The sequence below is a fragment of the Bubalus bubalis genome, chromosome 15 (genome assembly GCF_019923935.1).
Source record: "Bubalus bubalis isolate 160015118507 breed Murrah chromosome 15, NDDB_SH_1, whole genome shotgun sequence".
Classification (NCBI taxonomy): Eukaryota; Metazoa; Chordata; class Mammalia; order Artiodactyla; family Bovidae; genus Bubalus; species Bubalus bubalis.
Window position 1 is genome coordinate 50,451,303 of NC_059171.1, and position 22,791 is coordinate 50,474,093.

At 40.8% G+C, this 22,791-nt stretch overlaps 1 protein-coding gene across 1 annotated transcript in view; it reads left to right on the forward strand.

Annotated features, from left to right (window-relative positions):
* The window catches only part of CPA6 (carboxypeptidase A6), a 309,275-nt gene that overhangs the window by 134,295 nt on the left and 152,189 nt on the right, over positions 1–22,791 (forward strand). The window contains exon 3 of the mRNA XM_025265287.3: positions 5,151–5,226. Within this exon, the coding sequence (XP_025121072.3) occupies positions 5,151–5,226 (76 nt within the window). The remainder of the gene's footprint in view (positions 1–5,150; positions 5,227–22,791) is intronic.

Consider the following 22,791-nt stretch of genomic DNA (forward strand, 5'->3'; position numbering starts at 1 on the left):
TGGTTCTCCTGCATTGCAACTTCCAGGAGACTTATATGTGTGACTTAAAACAAGTGAAGTGAAAGTGAAGTCGCTCAGTCGTGTCCGACTCTTTGCGACCCGTGGGCTGTAGCCCACCAGGCTCCTCCATCCATGGGATTCTCCAAACAAGACCAGTGAACAAATAAAACAGAAATAGACTCATAGATACAGAGAACAAGCTAGTGGTTACAATTGAGAGAGGTGGGGCAGGGGGGAGAAGTAAGTGAAGGGGTTTAAAAAAGACTACTAGTTATAAATGGGTCACAGTGATACACAACACAGGGAAGACAGTCAATATTCTGTAACTTTGGTGTGTCATCTATATAAAAAATTGAATTGCTATGTTGTGCACCTGAAAATAATATAATGTTGTAAGTCAACCATACTTCAAAAAATTTTAAATGTGTATATAATTAAACTCAATTTTAAAATATAATGAAAAGGCAACTGGGAGTTCATCCCCCACTCCTGCAACAAGGACCCTGAGACCCAGACTGATGGTAACAAGTTTGAGATGGGAATCTCTTTCTGAATTCTCTTCTCTACGATTATATTCTCACTAGACATTTTAAAAATTTTTTATTAAAATATAGTTGATTTACAATATTGTATTAGTTTCAGGTGTACAGTGAAGTGATTTAGTTATGCACATACACGCATTTTTTATATTCTCTTCCATTAAAGGTTACTGCAAGACATTGAGTGAAAGTCACTCAGTGTCGTCTGACTCTTTGCGACCCCATTGGCTATACAGTCCATGGAATTCTCCAGGCCAGAATACTGGAGTGGGTAGCCTATCTCTTCTCCAGGGGATCTTCCCAGACCAGGGATCAAACCCAGGTCTGCCACATTGCAGGTGGGTTCTTTACCAGCCAAATCACAAGGGAAGCCCAAGACATTGAGTATCTTGTGCTTTATAGTAGGTCCTTGTTGGTTATCTATTTTACATATTATAGTGTGTAGATATTAATCCCAATCTTCTAATTTATCCCACCCTTTTCCCCTTTGGTAATCATAAATCTGTTCTTTGTGTCTGTGAGTCTATTTCTGTTTTGTAAATTAGTTCATTTGTATCCTTTTTTTGCATTCTGCATATAAGTAGTATATTTGTCTTTCTGTCTGGCTTCACTTAGTATCTCATTAAACATTCAGTAATAGTTTCTTTTTAATTAATTTTTAATCAAAAGATAATTGCTTTACAGTGTTGTATGGGTTTCTGTCATACATCAACATGAATCAGCCATAGTTATACATATGTCCCCTCCCTCTTGAACCTCCCTCCCACCTCCCAACCCATCCCACCCCTCTAGGTTATAATAGTTTTTAAATCAATTAAATTTATTTATTCTTATTCATATGGTTGCTATGGTGCATAAGGGCTTCCTAGGTGGTGCTAGTGGTAAAGAACCTGTCTGCCAATGCAGGAGACGTAAGAGACGCAGGTTCACGCCCTGGGGTCAGGAAGATCCCCTGGAGGAGGGCATAGTGACACATTCCAGTATTCTTGCCTGGAGAATCCTATGGACTGAGGAACCTGGCGGGCTACAGTCCACAGGGTTGTGAGGAGTTGGACACAACTGAAGCAATTTAGCATGCACGTATGGTACATAAGAATTAGTCAACAAATTTACAACCAGACTTGATGCTAACATTACAACAAAACCTCATTTGCCCTGTAAGACAAAGGGACGGAACATCAGTATAGCATTAGTGAATGCATATTAATAAATATTGGGCAATTACTTACCTGTTATCTATACTACATCCTTAAACTGTAATTAAAAACATCTGTGCAATCTTTCTGGAAACTTTATATAGGCTGAGTTAGAAATCTCTGACTTACAATGCCCATATGTATGAGTAGCTGGTTGCCCACTCATGTCTCTAACCTTAACCCGCATTCAGACCTTTGAGTCTCTCGTTTTTAATCCCAAGGGGCCTTAAAATGATGTTGCCACCTAGCGGTTGAAAAAAAAAACTGATACATTATAGAGGATTGGGAAAATCCGGAGAAGGGAAGGGCAACCTACTCCAGTATTCTTGCCTGGAGAATCCCATGGATAGAGGAGCCTGGCAGCTACAGTCCATGGGGTCACAAAGTCAGACATGACTGAGAGACTAACACTTTCACTTTATGAAGGAAGCCTCAGTTCATCTTCTCTGATAGTTGTGCACAGCTAATTTTCCTAAGTTTCAGTAGCTACTTGACTTCCTGAAACTTTCCTGTTTGTGGTCCTGAATTTTTGTTTTGCTGGTTTTGTTAGTTGCTAAGTCATGTCTGAGTCTTTGCAACCCTATGGACTGCAGCACACACATGCTCTCCTGCCCTTCACTATCTCCTGGAATTTGCTCAAACTCATGTCCATTAAGTTGGTGATGTTATCTAACCATCTCATCCTCTGCCGCTCCCTTCTTTTTTTGCCTTCAGTCTTTCCCAGCATCAGGGTCTTTTCCAATGAGAAGCTCTTTGTCAGATGGCCAGAGTATTGGAACTTCAGCTTCAGCATCCGTCCTTCCAATGAATATTCAGGGTTGATTTCCTTTAGGATTGACTGGTTTGATCTCCTTGCAGTCCAAGAATTATTGTTTACCACTTCGAAAAAGACTAGCTAATGGATCTGGGGAGAATAAGCTTTCTGTTTGGTAAAACAAATGGGGCACTTGGGAGGCACTGGTCTTACATGCTGAATAAAGAGCTGTTGGGTTTTGGCTACTGGCTAGTTACCAATATAATTTATGAGCTTACAAAAAAGTATGACATTTCATGGGCTTTGCGAAATAGCTTTCCTTATTCTCTGTTCTTTGATAAGTAATCAAATGGTAATAAACACATTTCTCAAGTCACACCTGAAAATTTCTACAAGCTGAGATGAAGTGGACTTTTTGTGGTAAAAATGACAAAACTGGGTTTGAACAATCACTTTCAGGGTTAATAATCCCAGGGGTGGTCCCCTTTTATCCTGTACTCACAGAGGAGGAACCAATTGCCAGGTTGAATTATCCATCATCTTAAAAAAAAAAACAAAAACTTCCCATGGCTGTAAAACAGCTACAGATTGCTTTCTTTGCACTCTTGAGGAGCTGACAGGGCCCCAGATGGAGGTGTTTTTCAGCAACTTGTCAAGCGATCCATTCCTCAAAAAACAACCATATCATCCATTGGAGTTGTTCTTTGCCAAGAATTATATTGGGCAGGTGAGAGAGGCCAGGATATGATGAATCCAGAAAACACAAAGGTCAGAGAAATGTGTAATAGAAATGAAAAAAAAGAATGAAAGAAGAGGTGTAATTGCATTTAAATTCCGAAGGTCATAGTTGAAGTTTTTTGTTTTGTTTTGTTTTTACAGTGACTTGATTTTTTTTTCTCCTTTCCTTCTACTTTTTTATTCTTTCCAGGAAAATGGACTTTATGACACAGGTAGCAAGAGGTGGTTCTGTGTGATGTTTTTGAGGAATACAAAAGCCAAAGCTACAAAACCATATTGAGTAGGAGTGTGTACAACATACTAAATTATCATTCAGCAAGCCAAGGGTCTTTTAATTCATAGGCCTAAGGAAGGTATAACAGGGTCATTTGAAACCATAAAGCAAAAATTATGGGAAATGGACACAGAGCCCTAAAGAATGACTGTCTAACAAATCCAAAGTCTCCCTTGGGCTCTGATGTCCTCCATATTAATTTTAACCTAGTCTTTGAGACTGCAATTCATCTAAGTGGTAAAACCATGGAAAGCTCATAAATTCCATCCTTCTTCTGATACAACTTTGAGGCTGGAGAGAGAAGCTATGGCTGAACTGCTCGAGTTTTTGTTTTGTGCTTTATATATGTGGTATGGGTAGCATTCTATTTTGTCTGTAGTCATTGTAAAATGCCATTGAAGATGATGGAAAATACTCATTCCTCTTATACTTCATTTTTCCTTACATTTCCTCTGGAAGCCAATTATTCTCAATGATCTCCTTTATACCAATCTGCTAATAAATATTTAGTAAGTTTCTACTCCATGAAAAACTCATTGAACAGTTGTGGGGTTTTTTACTATGATAAATTAATTTTTTTATTGAAGTGTAGTTGATTTACAGTGTGTTAGTTTCAGGTGTACAGCACAGTCATTCAGTTATACATGTATAGTTGTGATTATTATATACTAGCATTGTGCTTCTCAAGCGCATCATGACAAAATTAGAAAGTGATAATACGTGTGTGGCACACCTGGGGGAAAAGTACCGCTGCAGAGAGCTCTCTGGTGGAAAGCATGACACCTCTAGTCTTCTTAGGCAATTCAGAATCTGTGTAGACTGTTCAGATGTAATTTTAACTGTGGAAAATTTTTAATGGCTGTAAAAATTGATTTTAAGTTTTTATCACTTTCAAAAACCATAATGAAAAATAATATGAAAAATAAAAATATATATATATATATAACTGAATGACAGCTGTACACCAGAAACCAACACAACATTGTAGATCAACTATACCTCAATAATTTTAAAAAATAAAAAATAACAAAAATTTTATAGCCATCGGTATTTAATGGCCACAAACAATGGGGGCAGGGGGTTCCCTCCAGTTCGGTCTCACATACCAGTCGGTAAGCTGTGTACTCAAGAAATAAGATGTCCCTTAGAGGTGGGCTTATCTTTATGTTCTCAATGTGGAAAGATTCCAAACCAGAAATGTTCCACTGTATATGGATGTCATGGGTCCTCTTATCAAAAGTCACGTTCCTTTTCAGCATAAAGTTAAACATTTTAAGTAGGCTTTTTTGCTTTTTTTTTTTCCTGTCATCGGGAACTGTCCTTCTCAGTATCTGCTCTGAGATATCATGGAAGTTCTTGTCCTGTTGCCACTGTTACTGTTTTTTTCCCCTTTCTCTGCTTGAGTGTGAATTTGTAATCTTCAAAAACTGATGAAAAAATAAATAAATAGTTTTAAGACAGAGGGGGAAAAAAAGATGAAAACTATCACAGAGTACCAAGAATGCAATAAAATTCCTATAGGCCAGTCTAAAATTTTGCTGTTTTTTCTAAATGCAAAGGCAGTTTTTTTTAAAAAAAAAAAAAAATAGAAATGGCTGTATCTTTATTTTTAAAGGGTATACCTCACCATTTTTTTCCCTTTATTATAGTGATAAGGTGATAAGACTCACTCCCAATACAGAAGAGGAAGCATTTGTACTGAAGAAAATATGCCACCAAATGAAGGTAAGCAAGTGTCCACTCATTTGTCATTACGCTCATATGTGTTTATAAGGCTTTGCTGACTGAGGTTGAATCACTGGACTCATGGGAAAAAATCACTGGACTCTTAGCCATGGGGAAAAAATGCTAAGAGCTAACCTGAAAGTGCCTGGAACGTATAGTTAAGGTTACTCCAAATTGTATATATCTGACCAGTTTTCTAGTCTATTTTCCATCTCCCTTAGTAGAATGTAAGCTTCATGAGAGAGCTTATTTTTGTTTGTTGCTCTGTTCTCAATGAGTGTCTTGAACATTAGAAGCTCAGTAGGTTTTCTTAACGAATGAGAGAATTTAGTTAGTAATTTTCCAGAGCTTCACTTCTCCTCCTTGAAATCTTCTTGCTGATTATCTAGACACTTTCCTTCTAATTAAAACTTCAAGCAGACGTGAGCGGAGGAAAATAAGCTAGAAACTCAAGTTAATTAATTTTGCTATGTTTCAGTGAGTCCGATAAGAGGATTCTGTTGGTAAAGGTTGAATGACTTTGATTATTCAATCTTTGATGAATTCTATGGATTTTAGAGTTAGAGGATTTCTCATCTCCCTATTACTATATATAATTCAGTGTTAACTTTAGCTAAAAGGTTATGATGAGAAATGGGGTTGATGGTCTCTTTTCCATGCCTACTAAGCACAGAAGCATCCCATAAAGTTTGTGGTGCTCTAGCTTCATTTTAATGGAAAGCAAAGCATATTTACCAGGGCGGCTCATTAACCTCAGTGTGGGATAGACAAACAAGTGTCCTAGGACTGGCATACAGTTCTACCTGGAGATGGTGTTAGGGGGATGACAGAGGAAGGATAAATTCGGTAGCTTCTGGAGATATGTATAATTATCAGATTTGGGGTCTTTTATTTTTGGTTTGATGTTTCTCTTTGCCATCTTCCCTTCAGATACTGACTTTATTTGCAAAGGAAGTTTGTTTGAACTTTTATTGATTGCTTGCTTCCTCCTCATCCATGGTTCCTACACAGGCAGTGCCAATTTAAGTTGGAGTCTCATGACAAGGGCTCATGAATGAGGATGCAGGAGTTTATTCCAAACTCTTGTGATTTTCTCCAATACCAACGAGGCTGAGCTTGCCAGGCATTTCCTAAATCTCCTCTCCCCTTCAAAAGAATCCCTGATTCTGGGTACTGACATTGAGCTACCCCTGGTCACATATGATCATCAACCCCATTATAGATTTTTTAGCAGCAATACCTGAACACTCTCTGAACAGTACCCCAGGGACTCAAAAGTTGCAGTGAAACAAAGCAAGGTTCAAATAGAAGCTTCTGTCTCCATTGACATGTGGTAGACATATCACTCGGAGAAGGCAGTGGCACCCCACTCCAGTACTCTTGCCTGGAAAATCCCATGGACAGAGGAGCGTGGTAGACTGCAGTCCATGGGGTCACGAAGAGTCGGACACGACTGAGCAACTTCACTTTTACTTTTCCCTTTCCTGCATTGGAGAAGGGAAATGGCAACCCACTCCAGTGTTCTTGCCTGGAGAATCCCAGGGACGGGGGAGCCTGGTGGGCTGCCGTCTATGGGGTCACACAGAGTCGGACAAGACTGAAGTGACTTAGCAGTAGCAGCAGCAGCAGACATATCACTAGAAAAGTATAAGAGCCCCCTTTACATTTTAGTGTGTAGTATTTCAGGGAACAAATAATCTGAACAAAATATTGGGGAAAAAATTGTTCATCAAAGGACTTTTTCCCCATTTTGTGAATATATTTACCTGGCAGGCCTTATAGAGTTATGAAAATGAAATTGCATAGTTCTATATGTGATAATCACTTACCATTATCAAAAGCAATAACATTGTATCAGTGGGAACTGTGGGAATTTCTTATAAACTCATCAGTCATTGTAGATGAAACCAAAAGATGCTAAGCCTAGACAAGATGGTAGACCCTGATAACAGCACATTTACGTCGTAACTTTTGGTACTTAAGAAAAACACAAAATCATATACAGAAAAAATGTGTACAGAAAAATATGTTCCTGTATATTGTTTTCATTAGGTCCTTAAGGAAAGGGAATAAACCAGGGAAGGAAATGATTTGGATGTGAAGGGGCTTAGGGGAAGGGACTGTTGAGGAAAGAGGGGAGCAGAGTGAAGGGGAGGGAGTTGGAGTTAATATTTCAAGTGTTAATGATACTCTGAGTCCATGTCACAGACAATTACATCCGGCCCCTCACGGTCACTGTGTGATGGTCACAGTGCTAAGTGCTTTCCAGAATTGCCTCATTTCAACAACACAATGAATTGGGTATTGTTATTACTGCTGTGTTATGACCAACCTAGACAGCATATTAAAAAGCAGAGACATTACTTGGCCAACAAAGGTCCATCTAGTCAAAGCTATGGTTTTTCCAGTGGTCATGTATGGATGTAAGAGTTGGACCATAAAGAAGGCTGAGCACTGAAGAATTGATGCTTTTGAACTGTGGTGTTGGAGAAGACTCCTGAGAGTCCCTTGGACTGCAAGGATATCAAACCAGTCAATCTTGACTGGTTTAAAGGAAATCAATCCTGAATATTCATTGAAAGAACTGATGATGAAGCTGAAGCTCCAATACTTTGGCCACCTGATGCAAAGAACTGACTCACTGGAAAAGACCCTGATGCTGGGAAAGATTGAAGGCAGGAGGAGAAAGGGATGACAGAGGATGAGATGGTTGGATGGCATCACTAACTCAATGGACATGAGTTTGAGCAGGCTCCAGGAGTTGGTGATGGACAGGAAAGGCTGGCATGCTACAGTCCATGGAGTCACAAAGAGTCGGAATGACTGAGCAACTGAACAGACAGAGAAACTGGGAGAGACAGATAGAGGTTGAGGAACTTGCCCAGGTCACAGGGCAGAATACACATCTAGGCAGTGCCAAGCCTTCTAGAGCCCAGGTCAGCCCACCTCCTGACTCTAGTCTGTGTTCTCTGATCCTAGTCACAATGGAGAGGATTAAAGCTGAGTCTGCAGGGCAGTGGAGCCCGGTCTCAGAATGTGATCAATATCATGCTCTTACCTACTTTATTCCTTGAGTCAGGGGGTCACCAAGACCACCCCCAGTTTCAGTGATTGCTGGAGGACTCTTACGGCTCAGCCTATAAACTGTTTTATTGGGCTGAAGTTTGAGGCCCGGAGCTTAAATAAATTTCTATCCAAAAGTGTCATGTTAACTTGATGTAATTTTTAAATTCATGTGATTTCATCCCGTGATCCTCTTGCACTGCTGAAAATGGCAATTCTGGCCAGGCAGAGAAAGCAGCCTGCAGAGAAGAAAGAATGTGACCGTCTGCCATCCGATGCCCTGTGGAGCTGGCGGGACAGAATTGGGGCCATTGTTAGCTCTTCAGCACACCCTGTGCACTGCCTCCACGGAGAGAGAGGAGAGTTTGCCAGAGGCTTTCAGTTGCCTTCTTTCCCTGCAGCATAGTGTGGCGGGCAGAATCCTAAGGTGGCCTCACAATTTCTATCCCATGGTGTACACATCCCGCATAATCCCTCCTCTGAGTGTGTGTGTGTGGAGAGGTGGAGGCAGGGAGAGCTGTTAATACGATAAGATAGTCATTTTCTTGATATATAATGTATTATGTGGCAGAAGGGAGAGTACCAGGGTGGGCCTGACCTAACCAGACAAGCCTCTTAAAAGCAGAGCGTTTTCCCCAGCTGTTCACAGACAAAGAAGTCAGAGAAGTGCTCCCACTGGCCTAGAATCAAGCTGCTGTGTTGTGAACCGCACATGGGAGCCATGTGATAAGGAGAGTGGCCTCTAGGACATCAGAGCCCTCCCCAGTGATAGGCAGCAGGGAGATGGAGATGTCAGTCCCACAACCATAAGAATTCTGCCACAAGCATACAAGCTTGGAAAACGACCCTGAGGTCCAGATGAAAATTCCAGCCCAGCTTGTACCTTGATCTTTGCTTGGGGAAATCTTCAAGAAAAAAATCCAGCCAGCTGCATCTGGACTTTCAACCTATAGAATTGTAAGATGATAAATGGGGATTGTTTTAAGCTGAGCTTGTGGTCATTTGTCCTGCAGCAATAGAAATGAATAAGCACAGTAAGATAACATTTCTATATCTTGGGCTTTGATGGCTCTTGGTTTAACAGCATATATAAATGCTTTAGGACTTCCAAGATAGTACTAGTGGTACAGAACTCACCTGCCAATGCAGGAGATGTTAAGAGATGCAAATTCAATCCCCGAGTCAGGAAGATCCCCTGGAGGAGGGCCTGGCAACCCGCTCCAGTATCCCTGCCTGAGAAATCCCATGGACAGAGGAGCCTGGCGGGCTGTGGTTCATAGGGTTGTACAGAGTCAGACACGACTGAAGTGACTTAGCACATGCACACAGGAATGCTCTAAGTTACTTTTTCTGTTTTCACTGGCTGTAACCAAGCATTTATGGAAAAATGAAAAACAATTGGAATATGTGCTTGGGCTAAATTCACAATGCCTCATCTGAAACCTGAACAAATGCAAAGTGTGTGTGCAATGCTGAATGGAATCTGAGAAGGTACTGTCAGAGCATAGCTAATTAGACAGAGAACTGCTGTTACAAAGCTGGTTACTTTCCTAATTAAATTTCATGGTTTCACTGAAGAATTAAAACAAGAAAGTTAAACAGAAAACCATGCCTCCAGAGAACTGGATTGAGAAAGCACCAACCAATTAAATTGTTAATTAAGAGCATAACCATGATTTAAATAAAATTATGATGGAGAGGGGAGAGTTTGCAGGTGAGTAAAATTAAAGTCTGAACACCATGGTCTGCCTACATTTCCTTGCAAATTCGCTGTGCTCTGAAGAAACAAAAATGGCTTTATGTAAGATCACAAAGTTTCTCTTAGAGAATTGACACAGCCTTGGTGAAAGAAAAACTAATGATGTTTGTTTCCAATTTTCTCTTCAGAGATCTGTGGGATAAAAAAAACTGCCCTGTGTCTGAAATTTTATCATTTTTTTCCAACTAAAACATATCCTCAAAAATATTAGTTTTCTTGGTATCTTTGAGTGACATATCTAGAGTCATAAATTTCCATGGGGAAAAAGCTGCACTTCATATGAGGCAGGCTTTATCCTTTCTCTCTGCTCAGTTGTGAACTTGGCTGCTGCCTTGCCCAGGTGTGACCTCCCTCCTCAGCTTTGTGCTCTAGTTGACCCCTCTCTTCTTTTAATCCTTCTTGGTACCCACCCAAGTCATGCAGCTGGACCCACAGGAGTCCAGAACACCTGTGGTCCCTAGAAGCTCACAAGTTCCAACATCCAACTGGACAGTTTAATGGATTAGGGAACTTGTAAGGAGGAAGATAAATGATAGAATTCTTGCTGCAGGAGTTACTTGTTCTGAGTTTCATTAGAAACTGATTGTGCCATTAGAGGATCTCTTAAGCCTTGCTATGAGAGACAGAATTCTAAGATGATCTTGAAGATTTTTAGCCCTGGTATATACACACCTTCTCCCAGCTATTCCATCAAACACTAATCTAGGCACTGCTTTTAAAGGATTTTGCAAATGTAAGTAGGGTACCAAGTCAGTTGATCTTAAAGTAGGGAGATTGCTCAGGTGGGCCTGACCTAATCGGATGAACACTTTAAAAACAGAGTGCTTTCCCCCACATGATTGCAAAAAGAGGAAATCAGAAAGACTCCTGCTGGCCTGGAGGAAATCAAACATCTAGGCTGAGAGCTGCCACGTAGCAAGAAACTGCAGGAGGTCTCTAGTTTTTGACAGCTGACTAGGAGAAAAACAGGGACCTCAGTCCTACAATCGCAATGAAGTAAATTTTACCATCAACCGGTGAGAATGTAAGAGGATCCTGAGCCCCAGATGAGACTGCATTTTAAGCTGGCACCTTAATTGCAGCCCTGTGACACCCTAAGCAGAAAACCAACCCACTTCTGACCTACAGAAATGGTAAAGTAAAAAACTGCACCACTAAATTTATGGTAACTTAGCAATAAAAATCTAATAGGATAACCTCAAACAGCCAGTGACTCAGTAAGTTAGCTGATGATACACACAAGCATTTTGAATGATATTGAAAGATAAATGTGAAGAAGAGACCAAAACTTTAATCTGTCAAAATGTTTGGGGCAGGAAATAGCATTTACATTTTTCTGTTAAAGGCTTTGTAAAGCAATGAAGCAACTTTGCTTTTGCTTTCTCTGGCATGATTTTTGAAAGAAAGCTTCTTATAATCCAGGCAGTATGTTCAAATGCAGTTATGGATTACATTTCAGGAATACAAATTTCAGAGGTGGTATGCAGTTTTTTCCTCCCTTTGTGTGGCTATTGGTAATTAGTAAACTCAATAACAGAAACATTAAGAGAAATAATACAATCTGTGGGAAAGACAGGAATACGTTGGAAACATTCTTTCAAAAGTAAAAAAAAAAAAAAAAATCCTACAGTATTCTTATTCTGATTACCCTGATCCTTCATTTAATTTACTCAAGTTGACAACATGACCATGGACTAATGCCACTGTATTTTTTAAATTTATTGTTAATTGGATGACATTTGCTTTACAATGTTGTGTTGGTTTCTGTTGTACAACAACGTGAATCAGTCATAAGTGTGCGTGTGTGTGTATCCCCTCTCTCTTGAACCTCCTTCCTGCCCCACCCCCATCCCACCTCTCTAGGTTGTCACGGAGCACTGGGTTGAGCTCCCTGGGTTATGGAGTAACTTTCCATTAGTTATCTATATTACACATGGTAATGTACATGTTTCAAAGCTACTATCTCAATTGAACTCACCCTTTCCTTCCCCCACTGTGTCTACAAGTCTTGTCTCTATGTATGCATATCTACTGCTGCCCTCCAAATAGGTTCATAAATACCATTTTTCTGGATTCCATATAAATGCAGTAATATATGATATTTGTTTTACTTTCTGACTTACTTCACTGGGTATAACAGGCTCATCCTGTTCATCCAACTCAGTTCAACTGACTCAAATTTGTTTCTTTTTATGGCTGAGTAATATTCCATTGTATATACGTACCATATCTTCTTTATCCATTTGTCCATTGATGGACATCTGGGTAGTTCCCACATCCTAGCTATTTTAAATAGTGCTGCAATGAACATTGGAGCACATGTGTCTTTTTCAGTTCTGGTTTCCTCAAGGATAGGCCCAGTAGTGGGATTGCTGAGTGATATGATAGTTTTATTCCTGGTTTTTAAAGGAATCTCCATACTGTTCTCCATAGTGGCTGTATCGATTTACATTCCCACCAACAGTGCAAGAGGATTTCACACATCCTCTCCAGGGCTTATTCTTTGTAGATTTTTTGACGATGGCCATTCTGACTGGTGTGAGGTGATACCTCATTGTAGTTTTGATTTGCATTTTTCTAACAATGAGTGATGTTGAGCATCTTTTCATGTGTTTACTGGCCATCTGTAAGTCTTCTTTGGAGAAATGTCTGTTTAGGTCTTCTGTCTCTTTTTTGATTGGGTTGTTTTTCTGATATTGAACTGTGTAAATGGCTTGTATATTTTGGAGATTAATCCTTTATCATTTGCTTCATTTGCAATTATTTTCTCCCTTTCTGAAGATCATCTTTTCATCTTGTTTATAGTTTCCTTTGCTTTGCAAAAGCTTTTAAGTTTAATTAAGTTCCATTTGTTAATTTTTATTTTTATTTCCCTTACTTTAGAAGGTGAAATACCACTGTATTTTAAGTTTACCATGTTTCTTTTCTGTTTGTAAGACTTCTTAGTTTTGATCTTTAAACAACCTGTTCTGAGATGAGTTTTTAAACTTTAAAATTAGTTGCTCTTGTTGGATGATAGTAATCGTTATTCCTAAAGTACTTGAAACTGGACAGCTCAAGAGGCCGGATCCAGCACAATCTCCCATAGAAGGTGATCTCCACTGGGCTCATTCATCTACCTACCATCACTCTCATGGCTAGGGATTGGCTGTGGGCTGGAATGACAGGACATCTGAACCATGTGTCTCTTAGTCTAGGTAGCTAGTCTGGGTGTCATGGGGATCTGAAAGCAAACTTACAAATCTTCTTAAACCCAGTTCAAAACTCAGGACTTCTTCCACATTCCATCAGCCAAAGGAAGTCAAACGGCCAATCCAGACCCAAGGTACAACAGACTCCAGTTCTTGATTAGATGATTTCAAGGTGTGAACTGTGGGCTTTTGGGTGGCGCTAGTGGTAAAGAACCTGTCTACCAATGCAGGAGACATATGAGACTCAGGTTCAATCCCTGGGTTGGGAAGATTCCCTGGAGAAAGGGAATGGCAACCCACTCTAGTATTCTTGGCTGGAGAATCCCATGGACAGAGGAGCCTGGTGGGTTACAATTCATGGGATCACAAAGAGTCGGACATGACTGAAGTGATGTATGCATGCAAGGTGTGAATACAGACACGAGAAAAATGTGTGGTCATTTTTATAAGCAACCTCAGACCCCACACATACATATCCTTTCCAGTCTGCACCAAATATGAAGTGAAAGATGACAGCCCCTACCTTGTCTATAGTCTCGCTGCCACTACCTTGATTCTGGCCTTACGGTCTCTAGCCTGGTTTGCACTCATCTCCCAAACTGCCTTCCCATCACTCACTTATGACTTCAATTTGTTCCCGATAGTGTAGTCAAGGTGATCTTTCTGAAGTGAAAACTGACCATGTCATATCTCTACTTAAAGCTTTTGAAGTGTTCCCCATTGTCAAAACTGGAGAAGACCCTGATGCTGGGAAAGATTGAGGAGGAGAACGGGGTGACAGAGGATGAGATGGTTAGACGGCATCACTGACTCAAAGGACATGAGTCTGAGCAAACTCTGGGAGTTGGTGATGGACAGGGAAGTCTGGCATGCTGCAGTTCACGGGGTCACAAAGAGTCAGACAAGACTGAGCAACTGAACAACAACTCATTGTCAGTAACAGTATTTCTAGTCCAGGCTGTACACTGAGTCTTCTTGGAAGCTGGTATCTGGCCCCCACACTGCCAGAAGTTCAGATTCAATTCTGATAACCAAGGCTCAAATTCCAGATGAACCTTGGTTATTAGAGTGTTTTGAAAATTTCCTTAGGTGCCTTCACAGGTGGTAAGGAGAATCAAGCACTGGCCAAGGGTATAAACTTCAAACTCTTTGGCATGACACACAGATCCCTTGAAAACCCCACCCGGCCTGCCTCTTAAGCATTTCTCATCATCCATTTTGTCCTTGGCTCAGTGCTCAGAACCCTTGCTGTACTGACCTGTCATTTCTCTCTGAGGGGCTTTTTCTAAGCTATTCCTCTTATCTGGAATGCTCTTCTCCTCTTTGCCCTACTCATAAACATCACACACCTTTGAAGATTAGGCTAACACTTAGGGTTCTCCTTGAATTCTGACCCTCTACAGACAGTATATCTGGGCATCTATGTCACTTTGTACTTAACCAACATCTTCCCTCCCCCAGTCCATCCCCAGTGCAATGAGTTGCTTACAGATCTGCAATTTAGTAGATCCCTGAATTTCAGTCAGCGCATATAACTCCTGGGTTGGGAAGATCCTGGTTGGAGAAGAAAATGGCAACCACTCTAGTATTCTTCCCTGGAGAATCCCATGGACAGAGGAGCCTGGCGGGCTCCAGTCTTTGGGGTCACAGGAGTCGGGCACGACTGAGTATCTAAGCACACACACACACAGGGAGGCACTGACGGGAGAGAAATAAGTGAGTCTTCCATTGGTGCTAAAGAAGTGCATAGCCAGGCACGCACTCCTAGGAATGCAGCCAAGCCAAAACATACAAGAGACCATTACTCCTTCCAGACCCACCCTTTGGGCTTCACTTTTTTTTCCTGTCCTTGGTAAATCACCCTTTGTATTTATTCTTATAATTTTACCCCAAAAATAATAAGAATTGAAGGGTGTGATTTTTGCTTTGTCAAATTGAATTTATTTCTGCTTTTAAAGAACATGAACATGGGATCAAGGATGTGGGAATAGATGAAGTTCCTTTATAAGGGCAGAGATGAAGCTTCTTAGTGGCTGAGAGGTTTCCGACCAAATGTATAGACTACACTTTGGTGCCATTTCCTAGACCCATGAACTTACAATAGCCTATTCATCAGCCACAAAGACTTTGCTTGGTTTTAGAAGTTTCCTGTTTTCTAGTATATTTTTTTCTCTAGTTACATAAATGTGGAGTGATTTCCCCTGCCTTACATGGTTTTAGAGATCATTTTCGGTGAGAAAGACGGAACCTCATTTTAAAGAAATGGGCACCAGCATATAAGTGAGTACCAGTGACTCAAAGGAGTGGACCATGACCATCCAAACACATGTATTAAATATTTAACCATGTGAGGTCTTATACAGGTCAGTTGGGGAAAGCAGTTAGCATGGTGATGAATGAGAGTATAACCCTTGGAGATAGACTTCCTAGGTTCATATCTAGGCTCTTTCATGTTGTGTGTGCGCATGCTCAGTCATGTCCGACTCTGTGACCTCATGGACTGTAGCCCACCCGGCTCCTCTATCCATGAGATTTTCCAGGCAAGAATACTGGAGTAGGTTGCCATTCCATTCTCCAGAGGATCTTCCCGACCCAGGGATTAAACCGACGTCTCCTGCATCTCCTGCATCAGCAGACAGTTTCACTGAGCCATCTGGGAAGCCCTTTCATGTTATATGTGTCAGCAAACTACCTGATTTATCCGTGCCCCTACTTCCTAACCTGTAATGTAGGAAAATTTAGAAAGAGTTGATTATTCCCACACTTGGGTTACCCTATAGCCGGCACATATATTAATATATCATGGGAAATAGATGGGGAAACAGTGGAAACAGTGTCAGACTTTATTTTTCTGGGCTCCAAAATCACTACAGATGGTGACTGCAGCCATGAAATTAAAAGATGCTTACTCCTTGGAAGGAAAGTTATGACCAACCTAGATAGCATATTCAAAAGCAGAGACATTACTTTGCCAACAAAGGTCCGTCTAGTCAAGGCTATGGTTTTTCCTGTGGTCATGTATGGATGTGAGAGTTGGACTGTGAAGAAGGCTGAGCGCTGAAGAATTGATGCTTTTGAACTGTGGTGTTGGAGAAGACTCTTGAGAGTCCCTTGGACTGCAAGGAGATCCAACCAGTCCATTCTGAAGGAGATCAGCCCTGGGATTTCTTTGGAAGGAATGATGCTAAAGCTGAAACTCCAGTACTTTGGCCACCTCATGCAAAGAGTTGACTCATTGAAAAAGACTCTGATGCTGGGAGGGATTGGGAGCAGGAGGAGAAGGGGACGACAGAGGATGAGATGGCTGGATGGCATCACTGACTCAATGGATGTGAGTCTCAGTGAACGCTGGGAGTTGGTGATGGACAGGGAGGCCTGGCGTGCTGCGATTCATGGGGTCGCAAAGAGTCAGACACGACTGAGCGACTGATCTGATCTGATCTGATATTGCAGTTATTTTTGACATGCTGTGTCTCCCTCAGTAGACTGAGAACCTTCTGAGAGCAGAGAGTACTTGTCATTCTTCTTTGGGTAGAATCAATGTCTGACACGCCCTAGTACTTGGCTGTAGTAAACACTCAACAAACCTTATAGGAATAAACAGATGTCATTCATTCATCTACTTGCCTATGATTATAATGCAAGCAGCTCTAACTTGGATTCTAATCAAGAACATAAGTATGACTGAATATGTTTTAAACAGGATCCGAAAGATTATCATCATAGATCATCTTTTGGATAGAATGATGGGTTAAAGGGAGTATCAAGAAATAGGCAAAGGTGTGAGGTAAAGGAAATTATCTGTCTCTTCAATTACAAAGGAAGTTTGATGAAGGAAGTAGGATTTCTCTAAAAGCTTGATGTAAGTTTTCTGAGAGAATCATCTTTAAGTTCTGCCACTTTCTGCTAGAGGCTCAGGTCACGTTAGAATTTTGCCTTCAGGCGTTGACTAACTCAATGACTACAATAATGGTAATAACCAGAAATACTTCAATTTGAAAATCAGATTTCAGGTGTTCTCGGAGTCTATTTGTTCTGTTTCATCAAAAGTGTCTGTATCTCTTTAAGGTGCTGACATCCTTGATGAGCTTGATGAACAAATCCATGCCTTTCTTATAACCTAAAAACAGTTATTAGGGATGCCTATGTGGCAGTTCTCTGTGCCCTAAAAAAATTCAGAGCAGCTTCTGCATATTCATCAGCCACAAAGACTTGACTTGATTAAAGACATTTCCTGTTTTCTACCATTTTGTTTTCATAGCTGTGTAACTGTGGAGTGATTGAAATTCCCATGGTCCCACAGATATATCTCTTAGATCTTTTCCTGATAATTGCATTTGCTTTAAGTCTATCTGATCATGAGTGTTCTTCTGTTCTCTCACATTTTAGTCACATTTTGAAAGTGGACTGTGAACTGGGCGGAGACTCAGCCTCAGATTTTTGAGAAAGAAGAAAGGAGATGGTCCAGGGGGCACAATCATGATCTCACAAGGAGAAGATATTGACCCAGTGTAGGGATCAGTGATCTTTAAGAAGTCACATGTCTTGTTTGTTCACCCCCTTAGGGAGAGAACGTTGGGATCACAGGCAAAAGACATCTCTGTGTTGGTGGACAAGTCTGAGCCTGGCAGTGATCTGATGAGGGAGCAAGCCCTGGGCTCTCAGGAAGAAGTGACTAGATGCGAGGATAAACAACAGAAGGGCAGGATGTGTTCTTCTCTCATTCAGTAGTCCCACCCTTCCTTGTCCTAAAACCTCAGTCACCACATCAGGAGTCTGGCTTAGAATAGACAGTCCATTGGTTTAGTCAACAAGATCAGCCAAGGTCCAGTCAGAAACCACACTAATAATTTGAACAGAAAAATGTTATGTACAGTATTGTGTTGGCCAAAATGTTCATTCTATCAGATGTTATGGGAAAATCCAAAGGAGATTTTTGGCTAACCCAATAGTGTTAACTTAGTAAAGGATGACTGACTACTAAAAGGCATAAGAGAGTAAATACAAGGGCAGAGAGTACTGCACTTGGGCTCTCTACCCCTGGGATAGGAAAGAAACTGACGAACGGACTAAGAACTTAACAGTGTTTTTCACCACCCCCAATGCCAAGGCAGAGATTCAGTCCTCCCTGCAGTCAGTGGCTCACCAACGGGTGGAGAAATGAGCCAGGATACCTGCAGGCCAGAGCTGGTCCAAAGGAAACTGTTAGCTATGGGGTCCAAAAAACCCGACAAAGTAAGTGCAACTCAGACTCACATGAGTCAAGTTGGGCGGCTCAGACAGTAAAGAATAACTGGCTTCAGTCCTCGGGTTGGGAAGATCCCCTGGAGAAGGAAATGGCAACCCACTCCAGTATTCTTGCCTGGAAAACGCATGGACAGAGGAGCTTGGCAGGCTGCAGTCCATGGGGTCACAAAGAGTCGGACACAACTGAGCAACATACACACACACACAGACACGACTCACATATGCCACCAAAAGCAGTGACATGGGAGGGAAGAAAGCACATGGGAACCAGAAGAGGCTCCTTCCTCTGCTGTGTCTCTGCAGCCCTCTCCGGACAAAGCCTGCACTGACCAACCATCAGAGGAGACATGTTTGCAGGGCCCAGCTTGAGTACCACAAAGCAGGACAAGAAGAGGGTGGACTTGCAGTTAAAAGGCAGTATATTCATAACACAGCACCTTTGCTTTAGCCCCAGAGATATGGTAGTTAACAAGATAAATTAAGGTCCTTATTCTCACTAACCCTATCATCTGAAGAGAAATAGAAGTAAAAAAGTCATGGCAGGGAGTAGCTATTAAAATGTTAGTTACTCAGTTCTGTCTGACTCTTTGTGACCGCATGTACTGTAACACATCAGGCTCCTCTGTTCATGGGATTTTCCAGGCAAGAATACTGGAGGGGGTTGCCATTTCCTTCTCCAGGGGATCTTCCCAACCCAAGAATTGAACCCAGGTCTCCTGCACTGCAGGCAGATTCTTTACCATCTGAGCCACCAGGGAAGCCATATTAAAGGATGATTTTGAATCCCTCAACCCACCAAAAAAAGAGAAGGGATTTAACAGTTCTTCACTTACTATGTGCCAAACATTCTAAGTATCAAATATTTATCATGTAATTGCTGCAATTTAAAGATTGGGATTATTATCCCAGTTTTTAGATGAAAAAAAAATGGAGTCATCCTGCATCCATTTCACAAAAGACTTTTTTAATTTAAAGGAGTTCCTTTTGAACATGATTTCAGGAGGTTTCATCTGAAATCTTTATCAGGTTTGGAAAAAAACTTTTGCTGAGATTATTCGGGCGGCCAGCTGAGAGCAAGAAAGAACACTGAGATGTGGATGTGCTAAAAGGGGGAGTCTGGATGGAAGGAACTGGGGGCTTGCCACGGACCAACCTGGCTCCCTTCACAATATTATCCAGAAGGGCTGAGGGCCTGGCCAGTGAGCCATCTCTCCTGCCACCCCCAGCAACAAGACTGCTTCTTTATTTATTGATTAATAATGTGTTCAAACCATCCCAGCACATTTTATTTTAGTATATCTAAATAATTGATGTCAAACATTAAAAAATTATTTTTCTACTATGACTATGTGAATAATGGAGAAGCAGCTAAGAGACTGGAGGAGAAATAGTGGCAGCAAATGAGGTCTTTCTATTTAAGCAAATGTAAAGTTGACTCTACATATCACAGATCTTATCGTTTATTATATGTATTTCAAAAATATCAGGCAAAACAATTTATAGACTATGAAATAAACACTGATTTTGGCATAACAATCTCTTGGGGTCACCTGATCTCTTTTAAGAGTATCAGAGCCCTTATTGGTCAAGAGATCAATTGATCAGAGTTGATCAAGGTAAAGGATGTATACTAAAGGTTGACTTTCACAGGACTAAGGATATTACCTAGGATAATTTATTCCTCCATAAATTATACAAATGACATCTATATCATACAATTATGAGTAGATTCCATCTCAGATAAGGAATGTAAGGAACATAGCCATAAAAGTTAATTCTCTGACCAAAAATATCTAGCCTCATTCTCTTCATCAAATCTATGCTTATGGTCTCCAGAAAATGTCCAGGAAGCTGGGGTTATAATCAGAATTCCAGATAACTGTAATTAAATAGTAGATGGTAAAGAATCTGCCTACCAATGCAGGAAACTCAAGAGATGTAATTTCGATCCTGGGTCAGGAAGATCCCCTGGAGTGGGAAGTGGCAACCTACTCCAGTTTTCTTGCTTGGAAAGTTCCATGGACAGAGGAGCCTGGCAGGCAACAGTCCATGGGGTTGCACAGAGTCAGACATAACTGAGCAACTGAGCACTCAGAAACACAGAAGTCAGAGTTATCTTAAGGACAAATGCAGAGTATGCTTACAAACTTTTAGACTATATCACACATAAGGGAAAAAAATCAAAGACCATAGTGAAATATGAGTTTATCACTAACAAGCATTGTAGAATTAAACGTCTGTGAGTTGATGTGCCTATTAGGGTGCAAGGCTGACTGTCCTTCAGTTTCTAGTCTCCTCTCTTATGATAAGAGTCAGGCTTCCCTGGTTGAGGAAACTCCTAGGGAAGAGAGTTACGACTGTTACAGGAAAGTTTTTTTTAGAGAATGTATTAATATTTTCAGGCAGATAAGGAAAATAAAAAAGTTTCTTCCTGCATTTGCTGTTTTTCAAGTGCTTAAAGCTTAAAATAATCAAAATACCAAAGCAGCACCCCTGAAAGTGGCTTGTCCTGAACTCCTCATATTTTGGGATGGCATATTCTTTTTTAAATAGTTATTCAATTATTTGGCTGCACTGGGTCTTAGTTGTGACGTGTGGGATCTAGTTCCCTGACCAGGGATCAAACCCTGGCCCCTGGCATTGGGAGCATGGAGTCTTAGCCAGACCACCCTGGGTTGTATATTCTGCCCTTCAGCATCATCACAGCTAATACTGAAGGTGGTACAACAGAGTGCTATCTTAAACAAAAATATTTGGCATTAACTTAGCAACTGGGCAGTAGATGGAAGGAACCTAGACATCACCATCTGGAGAGAGAAAGACCAATGTTATATAATAACATTTAAACTATCAGCTAAACTGATATCAGCTGTCCCAAAAAAAGTACTTATTGATCCAGCTACCCTGGTGGCTCAGACAGTAAAGAATCTGCCTGCAATGCAGGAGACCAGAGTTTGATCCCTGGGTTGGGGAGTTCTCCTGGAGAAAGGAATGGCAACCCGCTCCAGTATTCTTACCTGGGAAATCCCAGGACAGAGAAGCCTGGCAGCCTACCGTCCATGGGGTGGCAAAGAGTTGGACACAACTGAGTGACTTTTACATTGATCCTATAGCTCTAAGGAAAGTAGTTGCAAATATCCAGAATATTAACATGCATTGGTTCTTTTCTTTGTTTACAGAAAGGTATCACAAGGAGCTGAATTCAGGCAGGAACTGACCAGTTTACAAACAGAAATGAAAAGGAATTGGGGGAATAAAAAGGCAAGAAAAATGCTTCTAGATTCTAAACAGAGGAAAATAAAACTGAAAGAGCTTTTCAGAAAAAAGGGTTCATTAAGATTTCTCAGATTTGCAAAGTGACTTTTTTTTAAAGGTTTTTTTTTTTTTAATGTGGACCATTTTAAAAGTCTTTATTGAATTTGTTACAGTATCACTTCTGTTTTATGTTTTGTTTTTTTGGCTCCAAGGCAGTGGGATCTTAGTCCCTGCCCTGGGATCAGACCTCCACCCCCTGCATTGGAAGGCGAAGTCTTGACCACTGGACTGCCAGGGAAGTTCCTGCAAAGTGACTTAGATCGAGTTCTTTTTCTACCTTTCCACTTCAGCCTACTTTTTCCAATACCCTCAAAGTGGCTCCCATTGAGTTAGGGAGCGGGGACAGTGACCAGGACTAGGAAGCCAAAAATTATAATAAGATTTGAGAATTATGTTTAGATTCAGGATTTGGTTACAGAATCTAGTTTCTGAGAGATAGCCCAAAATATCATAGACCTGATCCCAAAAAATGTTTAAAAAAATATTAATATCAAATGGTCATATTTGTTGGGCAAAAGTAAAGCAGGAAGAACACTGAAAGACATGCAGTATAATTTTAAATAGAATGGTCAGAAAGACATCATTAAAAAGATGGCCTTTGAGCAAAGGTTTAAAGGAGGTAAGGGTGAGTTTTAATCCTACACCTTTGGGAATACCCACCCCTTTCATATTTACCTGTCCAAAGGACCATCCTGGATGCTAACTCATGAGAAGCTTTTGCCAACTGCCATGACTAGATGCATGCATTCTCCTTGAGCCCATGAAGAACTCTGTTAGTCTCTCGTACAATCTGTTCTCACATTCTTGTTTTCTTACACACGTGTTCTCATTCACTTGTTAGTATAGGAGAATGACACACCCAACTTAATAAGAATAACCTAAGGTTAATAAATTGTAGCTCTCTTTTCCTTAACCCCACACAACCTCCATCACCTCTTCATGTATTTTAATATTGACGATTGACATTTCTCAACATCCTTTTACCCTTTC